This window comes from Zea mays, chromosome 8 (assembly GCF_902167145.1).
Source record: "Zea mays cultivar B73 chromosome 8, Zm-B73-REFERENCE-NAM-5.0, whole genome shotgun sequence".
Lineage (NCBI taxonomy): Eukaryota > Viridiplantae > Streptophyta > Magnoliopsida > Poales > Poaceae > Zea > Zea mays.
In genome coordinates this window covers 2,047,606-2,058,077 of record NC_050103.1, presented here as the reverse complement: position 1 = coordinate 2,058,077, position 10,472 = coordinate 2,047,606, and the positions used below count along the sequence as shown (strand labels likewise).

The 10,472-nt window shown below is 47.8% G+C and overlaps 1 protein-coding gene across 2 annotated transcripts; it reads left to right on the top strand.

Moving 5' to 3' along the window:
* The first annotated feature begins 947 nt into the window (after nucleotides 1–947).
* On the top strand, nucleotides 948–5,399 carry LOC100281620 (sialin). 2 transcript variants are annotated; one of them, NM_001370725.1, is made up of 10 exons: nucleotides 1,116–1,592; nucleotides 2,106–2,213; nucleotides 2,309–2,464; nucleotides 2,846–3,061; nucleotides 3,176–3,385; nucleotides 3,466–3,603; nucleotides 3,834–3,935; nucleotides 4,066–4,131; nucleotides 4,691–4,775; nucleotides 4,866–5,389. In NM_001370725.1, exons 1-10 carry the CDS (start codon nucleotides 1,224–1,226, stop codon nucleotides 4,961–4,963), a joined length of 1,548 nt encoding a protein of 515 aa, NP_001357654.1. In that variant the 5' UTR covers nucleotides 1,116–1,223; the 3' UTR covers nucleotides 4,964–5,389. The 2 variants fall into 2 exon arrangements, with proteins under 2 accessions (XP_020397699.1, NP_001357654.1); XM_020542110.3 differs by lacking the exon at nucleotides 4,066–4,131 and having other exon boundaries at nucleotides 948–1,592; nucleotides 4,866–5,399.
* Nucleotides 5,400–10,472: the final 5,073 nt, after the last annotated feature.

The following is a 10,472-nucleotide window of genomic DNA, read 5'->3' as shown; positions in this document are numbered from 1 at the left end:
ATCCCGTGCAACATCAGCGCACAAAGCATGTGGAGATCGACCTGCACTTCGTCTGGGAGTGAGTCGCTATAGGTGACGTTCGGATCTTCAGTATCCCCACCACGTTGCAGTTCACCGACATCTTCATCAAGGGATTACCGACGAGTGTATTCCTAGACTTTCGGTCCAGTCTTAACGTCTGTACAGGATGGAGTTGTGACTGCGGGGAGTGTTATAATTGTATTAGGGTTTGGCAGTCTTCCCTATGTATTTTACCCTCTCGCCCCTCTGTAATGGGCCAGACCCAATACCAAGTCTATTAATACATATCCCCACCCTATTCTAGGGTTAGAGTTTTCCAATAGGGTCTACTCGAGACAAATGCTTCTCGTTTAGATGACGTTGGACGTCTTTACTCTATATAAAATGCATTATCCTTCACTTGCATGAGGGTTAGAACCTTAGTTATTTTTTCTATATTCATGCTCACCTAAACAACATAAATCATATTTTTTGGATTCTATTAAAACAAAATCTATCCGTATGATATAGAAACAATGCACGGTCCTCTTACTGTTATTATAATTTCTCGTTACAAATGTTGCTTTAGCATAGGAATTGAGTCGATCAGCTCTCCTATTGGATTGGAGAGACTTTTCCTTTGGTTGGCGTTATAGATACGTGTAAGCTACCGGCCCACTAGTACATATTACGCACATGGAAACACAGAATCTATAATCAACAATTTTTGTGGGAGGAAACATCGCATCAGGGCAATAGGGCCTGCTTGCGTGTAAACCAGTGGGCCGTTGCCGGGCTGTGCGACTCGATGGCTTATTATTGGCTTTGCATCTGATGTCGCCATGTCGGAGCCGGGGCGGGCGCCAACGCACGCGTCAGCCGCCAGGTAGGCAGATATAACGAGGCGGCACCCCGATTCCCGAGCCGTGCCCGGCGTGCGATAGCCATTCGTATCCCCGGCCCCGGGGCGGCCACACCCCCGGCCCCGCTCCGAAGAATCGCAGTCGCAGCCCGCACGGCCGCACCGCACCACTCCCGCACTTCCGCGCGGCGCGAACTCGGCTTATCGACACCACCACGGCACCGCTACAGCCTACAGCTCGAGAGAGGAGGGGAAAAAAATCTCAGCCACCACCGGCAGCCGCGGGAGCTTCGCGTGCGCCGCTTGCTCACTGCCCGCACACGTACGCCAGAACCCCTCTCTCCCCCCTCCTTCTGCAGCCATGCTCCTCCACCTGCTTCCGCTCTCCTGCCCCGCGCCGCCGTTCCACCTGCGCAGGACCGGCGGCTCGCCGCGGACGCCGCGGGTCCGGGCCGGCGACAGGACCAGGACACGGGGGTTCCGGGGGACGGACGTGGAGCCGGAGACAGCTCCGCGAAGGCGCCGCGGCCGCGATGGCGACGATCCTCAAGCGGCTGGGAGCGGTGGAGACACCGGGGCGCTGCTGGCGTCGGTCAGGAGGCTTCTGCTCTCCGAGGCGCCTGCGGCGGCGGAGGGAGACAGTGAGGAGGAGGAGCAGGGACAGTTCCCCAAGCGTTGGGCCATCGTCTTCCTCTGCTTCTCCGCATTTCTACTCTGCAACATGGACCGCGTACGTGTCACTGCTTGTGTGCTACGTACGACCCCACGCTTGCATGGTAGTGCCCAGTGCCCACAGGGCCACAACCGATCAAGCCAGTAGGATCCATGCTCTAGAATCTGGCACTAACTTGAATTTGACTGTTCTGAGTGCTTGCCTTGAGTGAGATGGGGTGTTCAATGTCCCATTAGCCCTGCAGATTTTCTCTCTTGGAGACTTGGATGGTGTCCTTGCTGAGAGGTGATTCTACTCTTCAGATAACCAAGTGCCTTGGTGAATCAACCACCCATTGTAACTAGTGTGCACAACTCGTTGTCTTGTTCATCTTTCGTGGCATCTACAAGACTACAAGTCCCCAACCCATTCCAGCCCCTGCTGCCATATATACAATACTTCTAGTCATATGTACCTGTTATCACTAACACGGTAACACCAACTGGAAAACATGTAGCAGTTGTTTCCAAGGAGTGCATGAACTGTAGTGTCACTTTGTTTGTGAGGCATTTATATTACCATCATTTGCAGGTAAATATGAGCATTGCTATTCTGCCTATGTCCGCAGAGTTTGGTTGGAACCCACAGACTGTTGGTCTCATCCAGTCATCTTTCTTCTGGGGCTACCTCCTAACTCAGGTTGGTAACATAAATTCTTGCTTCGCGCGAGAACTCTGCATTAGGAATAGAAACACAAATGTTATTGTATGATTCTATCCCCGTTTTCATCGCAGATAGCTGGAGGGATATGGGCAGATACTGTTGGAGGAAAGACTGTCCTTGGTTTTGGTGTGGTTTGGTGGTCCATAGCTACAGCTCTTACTCCTGTTGCAGCACATCTTGGCTTGCCATTTCTTCTTGTTGTGCGGGCTTTCATGGGAATTGGTGAGGTAAGCATTGATTCTTACTGATTTACGGTTACTTGCCAACTCCTCTATCATCCAAGTTTATAAACTTGTTGATGGTATGAATGCTGGTAGATTCAATGTAGAGTGATTTCCCCTAGGCTTCTTCCTTTTGCCTGAAGGAATTACCTTTTGCTTCCTTAGAATGATTGTTGTGTTTAAATTAGTAGTTGTAGATCTTTGAAAATATAGATTCACAAGGAGCTATGCACTCCAATAGTCCTGTTCTCTCACCGTTGAGAAGTCATCCTACCCTTACCCAGCTATGACAATTGGCGAACTTCTTTGAGTTGCTTAAACCTGCATGTTTTTTTATTGATATCATCGATACACCTTTCTGATAAAACATATACACTCTTGCCTCAGGGGGTTGCAATGCCTGCAATGAACAATATTCTTTCGAAATGGGTTCCTGTATCAGAGAGGAGCAGATCATTGTCTCTTGTGTACAGTGGAATGTACCTTGGGTCAGTTACAGGACTTGCATTTTCCCCCTTGCTGATACATAAGTTCGGTTGGCCATCAGTCTTCTTTTCATTTGGATCCCTAGGGCTTGTTTGGTTCACGACATGGGCAACCAAGGTATGCTTATCTTCAGGTGTTGCTTTATATACACGAAATTATTCCAGTGGTGCAAATATTGTCCCCTGGTCTCATTGTATTATCTTTGAATTTTATTGCACTTTTCTTTTCAAGGCATATAGTTCCCCACTTGAAGATCCTGGAATCAGCGCTGCAGAAAAGAAGCTTATTGCTAGTCAGAGCACAGCAGGCGAACCTGTTAAAACAATTCCATGGAGATTAATACTATCAAAACCACCTGTTTGGGCACTTATAGTTTCTCATTTCTGCCATAACTGGGGAACTTTCATTTTGCTCACATGGATGCCCACATACTACAATCAGGTAACACTAAACATCAAACTTTCAACCTGGATATCATGAACTTTTACCATTCGTGCATTAAAAAGTTGCTTTGAAAATAGGTTCTGAAATTCAACCTCATGGAATCTGGCCTTATCTGTGTTCTTCCCTGGTTCACCATGGCGGTTTCTGCAAATGTTGGTGGTTGGATTGCAGACACACTTGTCAGCAGAGGAGTATCTGTGACAACTGTTCGTAAGGTAAAGTGTTCCCTTGTCGCCAACTTCATAAAATTAGGCACCAGATTTTAGAAAAATCCTGAATTTACACTCCACATGGAACCATCAAACTGAAACTGTATGATGAATAAAGTGAGTAGTCACTATGCATTCTGAGTGATGAAATTTCATCCAGTGGCCTGATGAAATTTCATTTTCTCACGCATAGATTTCTCTTTCCACTATGTCATATGTATTTTCATGTTTGACAGATCATGCAATCAATCGGATTCTTGGGGCCAGCATTTTTTCTTACTCAACTAAGCCATGTTAATTCGCCTGCCATGGCGGTGTTGTGCATGGCTTGTAGCCAGGTAATTATTCATCTTGGCATTTTCTTTAGGGCGAGAGAACAACACAGTTTCATATAACAACCTTTCTTTAAGATTTACCATTGTGTTCTGAACAGAACATGTTGATTGCATTATGTTTTTCCAATGGCAGGGAACTGATGCATTTTCGCAGTCTGGTCTATACTCAAACCATCAAGATATAGGCCCTCGATATGCAGTAATCTCTTCCTCCATGTTCTATAGAACGTCTTATGTCATGCAAAACTTATAACCTCATTATTCTTGTGTGCAAAATTCTGGAACCTTAAACATATGGGTAAAGTCCAATTTCAACCTTCAAATACGACGGTAGTCTGATTTCAAACACTAAACTACAAAACTAGACACTGGATACTCCCAACTCTTGAAACCAGGCAGAACACAATCCGATTTCAATTCCACCCTGCTTTTCATCCCACTTGACACGTCAGCTAGTTTCAGACATGAAGGTTGAAAAATATGAACTTCCATGATAGTTGGAGTTGAAAACTGGATGTCACTTTAATAGAATTGTGTCACATGTGGAAAAAAAACACTTATTATTTTTTTGTTTGAAAATGCATTTATATTTATCCTGTGTAAAATCTTTTTTTACTCCTGACAATGAATATCTAAAATTGTACCAAGGATATCAATTTACTCCTGACTACCCTGATAGTTGAAGGTTGAAAAATGGACTTTACCCTAGATGTAACTGAATCCATGAGGTACTAACCGTCGGTCTCCTGTCGTTTCAGGGTGTACTGCTTGGTCTTTCCAACACGGCTGGGGTCTTAGCGGGTGTATTTGGCACAGCAGCAACAGGATACATCTTGCAGCATGGTATGTCCTAATATCACTCTCGTACCTTGCACACTAGCAACCAATTTTTAAAACCCAACTCGCTTGATGAACTCCACCTAAAAAATGCAGGTTCTTGGGACAACGTATTCGAGTTATCAGTAGTGCTTTATCTGGTAGGGACTTTGGTATGGAATGTATTCTCAACTGGCGAGAAGATTCTTGATTGAAGGGTGTATGTACACAGTATGCTTACAGTTCGTAGTGACAAACTCATTTCGGATCGACAACTTGACCCCTGGACATAATACACTTCAAGATAACAAATGTGTCATCGCGCAGCACGAGAAGTATCAACCTTAACATCCCGGATATTAAATTGCCTGGTTGTGATGTTGCTCTGGTAGAGACGATTTGAAGCATATGGAATTATGGATGAGTTGAGCGATGCACCCGTTCCGAGCATGCCACTGTATATTGTGTTGAGCATAGGTATCATGTACAGCATGGTAGAAAGATTCGTCATACAGAGTAGTTTTTTTTTTACTTGTACAATTTTTCCCTCTTGAATAGTTTGTTCCTGTAACAGCCCGACGTAGATAAAAACAAGGAAACCTGGGGATGGGGGTACTACTAATGCAAACATTTGGTGAATATTTATCCATTTGCGGACTGAGTCTTTAGGGGTAGTTTGAAAACTTAAATCCTATCTGGATTCCTGATGATTAAGGAAAAAAATTAAGCTATTTTTTCCCTCAATCTCAGGACATCGCGGAGGAAATTTAAGTTTTCAAACTATATGCCAAATTGTTACAATATCTGTATCGTTGTTTGGTATTTCTTTAAAGATGAAGTGAAGTTCAACCTCAAATGTTTGAGTTTGACCGTAGGAATTGAGTTGCTTAAAGATGTAGTACAGTTCACCCAATAAGGGGCGTTTGGTTGCTTGTATGACTGAGTCAGGCTTGTATCTGTGAGCTTGGGTTCAACTTGTTGCATGTAACATATGGTGTTTGGTTGTCACTACGTGTCCAACCTGGTTCTCAAGTGAGATGTTGTTTGCTTTCTTACACGAATATTTGTTGCCTGAGTTAAAAAAATGTCAAATAAATGAAAAATCTATTAACAAATACTAATTCTGTGGTAAAATTATTTAACAGATACTAATTGCATGTTAATAGACACTAATTTTATGTTAATTTTAATCACATTTTTTTGTTGAAATATTATAGCATGAGTGGTCAGTTTCGTTCACACAAATGTCAGGAACCGGTCATGGTGCAGACAGAGACAGTGGCCGAAGCCGGTCGTGCACCAGTCGCCGGACACAGAGAGGAAGATGGAACAGAGAAAGGTGAAAAGGCAAGCCGGTCCAAGCGTCGTCGACCACCGGCCGAAAGAGAGCGGAGTCGTCTCTTTGTTCTTTTGCTATCCTCGTAATTTTTAACTGCTCTAAACAGCCATCAACCGTATCTGCTCGTTGACATTGCCAGAGAGGACGAAGGTGCCCCTAAGATACCGTTGAAGAACACCCCGTTACTCCACGCCGGACTTGCCGCGCAAGGTGCTCGACGGTTTGCTGCTGCACTGGGCAGGCATGGCAGCAGGCCGGGGCTACTGGGACTCTGGGAGGCCGGTGTCCTCCGATGACAAGGAGGAGGACGTCGGCGGCTCTGGCTCCGCGAAGGCCTCAAGGCCTGCAGCAGACTTTCGCCTCTTGTCCGTGGCGGCCTCTCTACGGCCTGCATTGAGAGCTTCACGAACCTCATCTCCACAGCGCCAGCGAGCCTCTTAGGTTCCTCCTTGATGGCGGAATCCTTCCCGCCCGGACGGCCGGACCTCAGCCAGTTTGTCATCACCTCGTCCTACTGCGCAGGCGTCTCCACCGCTACGGAGTTCGTGGCCGCCGTCGGGAACGACTCCGTTGGTCCGCCCAGTCCCTCAACTCTTCCTGCAGGCCTGCGGCCCCGACCTCGCCTCACAGGCGACCTGCGCGCTCTGTTACAGCGCCGACATCGCCACCATCGTGCACCTCACCAGCACTGTGGCCAACGATAACAAGTCGGGCTCCTCCTTCTACCTCTGTCCTCTACGCCGCTGACATCTCCAACTCCGTCGGCCGGCCCCACCTACCAAACCACCGCCACCTGCGCTCTTGGACTTGGCCTCTTGTCCCCTTCCCCACGCCGTCCAAGTCCAGCCCCGCGGGCCGCGGCCATCTACACCGCCACCATCCCAATCGCATTTGTGCTACTCGCATCCTTCTTCGGTTTCTTTCTTTGGAGGAAGTAGGAACAAGATGGACGGCGCACACCAGGTTGGCTGATGACGCTCGACATACGAGAGCAACAAGATGCGCGAATAGCAAGCCGCGACGCGTGCTACTGCGGCCAGCCGCCCACTGCCTGCTCTGTGGAGTTCACCATGGAGGTTGGCGACGAACTCGTGGGGTTGGACAAACAACGTCGGGTCCGACGGTGGAGGATCCATTACCGACGAGGTAGAGCCGGGAGCTGGCAACTGGGAGTGAAACACAGAGGAATGGAAGAGCCGTTTTGTGTTAGCAGCTGGCGTGGGGAAGAAGCAGAGAGGGGCAAACGGAAGAGGAAGAACAGAGAGATACGGCAGGTAAGGTGTTTGTTTAATTTCTTCTTAGGTTTTCCAGGCACCGTATCCAGGTGTTTATATACGTCGACTGCTTCCTCTCGTTCTTACTTGGGCTACCATTCGATTACAAGGCCGGATCACTTGACCCACTGTGGCCCAATTACTCTGGAGTTTGGCTTCCTTTGGCGCTTCAGCATTTCCGGCCTCCCGCCATGCTTCTTCTCCTCAACACTTCTCTTTTTGGCGTCCACAGCGTGCCTCCTCTGGTTGCTGCTAACATTCCCCCCACCTTCAGACACAACTTGTCCCCAAGCTGGAGCATCCGGGAACTGAGCTTTCAATGCGTCGGCATCCTCCCATGTCGCCAGTTCGTCCGCCATGCCGGACCAAGCCACTTTTACTTGAGCGATCAGTGTACCGCCACGCTCCACCATACGACGTTGCAGCAACTTCATAGGAACCTGCACAGGAGCAACATCCTGCGGTAACTGAGGAATGAGCGTAGCATCCCGACCAACAGCACGTTTCAGCTGGGAAACATGGAAAACAGGATGAATTGAACTGCCCACTGGCAACTGAAGGCGATATGCCACACTGTCCACGCGTTCCAGAATCTGAAATGGGCCGAAAAACTTGAAACACAGTTTGTTGTTAGATCGAGTGGCGACTGATGACTGGATATAGGGTTGAAGCTTGAGATACACCCACTCACCCACTGCAAAAACCGAAAGCCATGACACGAAATTCAAAATGTCCCATATGAGTTTGAAAAGCTGTTTTATGTTCCTCGCCAACTTGCAACCGGATTTGGTGGTATCCCGCTTTGAGATCCAACTTGCTAAACCATTTAGCATGAGTTAATTCATCCATGAACTGATCAAAAACCGGAACTGGATACTTGCTCTTAACTGTCAAGGCATTCAAATAGCGGTAATCCACACAGAATCTCCAAGTGTTGTCTTTTTTCTTGACCAATAATACTGGCGAGGCAAAAGCACTAGTACTCTTTTGAATCACCCCTTGATGCAGCATCTCCTCGACTTGCTTCTCAATTTCGTCTTTGAGTTTGGGGGGATACCGATATGGTTTGACTGAAATTGGTTGTGCACCCGGTATGAGGGGAATTGTGTGATCACATTCCCTACTAGGAGGCAGCTCTGTTGGATCTTCAAAAACTGTAGCGAACTGAATGAGAATGTCGTGAATTTGGGGATGCAAAACTGACTGAGTCATTGGTGCCGTAGCAGTATTCAACACACAGAGTTCCACCACAGTGCAGCTAGGAATTCCGGATGACTGACCATGTAGCACCATAGTAGATCCTTGGAAGGGAATAGCCAACCATTTCTGTTCCCAATCCACTCGCATAGGACTAAAAGATGCCAACCAATCCATGCCTAGTACCATGTCATAACACGGTAGGGGCAGAAATATCATATCAGACACGAATTCACAGCCTTGTATTGTCCAGGATGCTCTTAATAGTTGATGCTGACAAGACACAACAGAACCATTAGCCACTTGCACTTGGAAAGCACGAGACACAGGTTGGACTCCTTGCAGAACAGGTAGCAATTTATCACTGAGAAATGTATGTGAACTGCCACTGTCCAGAAGGATGAGTAACGACTGTTGCTGAATACATCCTTGAAATTTCAGTGTCTGATGATGCGTGGAACCTGACCAAGCTGATTGAGAAATAGACATGAAGAGTTGTTCAGATTGAACTTCAATAGGCTCCTCCACAGGTGATGGGCACTCCTCATCAACACATAATTTCCACACTTCCTCCATTGCATTCAACTAAGCTGCCGCTCCACATTTGTGTCCATAACTCCACTTTTCTGCACACTTCTCACAAAGACCCTTAGCGCGCCGAAAACGCCTCAAAGCAGTCACACGGTCATCAGGTATATTAGTCTTGGCAGGCTCAGCGTCTTTGTGTGAGGATGAAGGTGTCTTCAAAAATCCCTTGTATACAGCAGCATCCTGGCGATTGCCACGTCGGGACAATGCCACCTCTTCCTGCACCAAGGCAAGGGAACAAGCAGTATCCAAGTTTCGTGGTCGCTGAACCATAATAACAGATTTAATGTCATCCCGTAAACCATCGACAAATTTCATAGTATAATACAAATGATCAGCATTAGCTTCATACGCCGACAATTGATCTACTAGTGTGGAAAACTGCTCTACGTACTCGACCACCGATCCTGACTGTCTAATATGAAATAACTTGCAAATCAAAGATTCATGCTGGTCGCGGCCAAATCTAGCGAGGACTTCAGCGCAAAACACTAGCCAAGGTAACTGGCGTACGCGTCGTTCAGCTGATTGCAACCAACACGCAGCACGACCCGTGAAGTGCATAGTGGCTACTTTGATCCACATGGCTGGATCGACATCATACATATCAAAATATTTTTCACAGTGTGACTTCCACAACTGGGGGTTGTCGCCATCGAATTGAGGAAAGTTAATGTGGGGCAATTTGCCATGACCCGAACGACCACCCTCCATAGCAGCATACGACAATGGATAAGAATCAGGATCGATCCGTTGAGAGGTGTCGTAGTACATGCCCTTGACCGGGCCGTGAGTTGGGATCGGAATCCGATCGAACTCACGCTCCCGGTGATGGAATTCCATGTGGTTGCCATTAGGCTCGTCGGCGGAATGATGTGGAGCAGTTGCGCGTCCGAACGACGACATGTCCGTAGGAAGGAGGCCCGGCTTGAAGCAGTCCTGCGCCATGGATTCGTGTTCCATGAACTTGTTCGCGCGCGACATCTCCAGGGACAGATTGCCGAGACGCTTCTCGATCGCCGGTTTCCAATTGTCGATCTCTGCGTGATCCATCTCGGGCGAGATGAATCGCGCTTCGGCCTTTTGCTCGGATGCTTGGAAACGCTGATCCGAGGCGTCGATGCGCTGTTCGATCGCCTCACAACGCCGCGACAACGTGCTGGTGAGGCGCGCCTCCATGTTCGCCATCTCATCGAGGACGCGCTGCATGGCCGCGTCCATGGTCGATGTGGTTGTCGAACGTGGCCTGCGACCCGGAATAGGCGGTAGACCGTCCAAGATGTCGATCTGTCTGATACCAAGTTGTTAGCAGCTGGCATGGGGAAG

Coding starts and splice junctions, on each gene's coding strand:
- LOC100281620 (NM_001370725.1), top strand. CDS start 1,224: ATGCTCCTCCACCTGCTTCCGCTCTCCTGCCCCGCGCCGCCGTTCCAC. Junction 3,604..3,833: donor CTGTGACAACTGTTCGTAAG/GTAAAGTGTTCC, acceptor CATGTTTGACAG/ATCATGCAATCAATCGGATT. Junction 4,776..4,865: donor AGGATACATCTTGCAGCATG/GTATGTCCTAAT, acceptor TAAAAAATGCAG/GTTCTTGGGACAACGTATTC.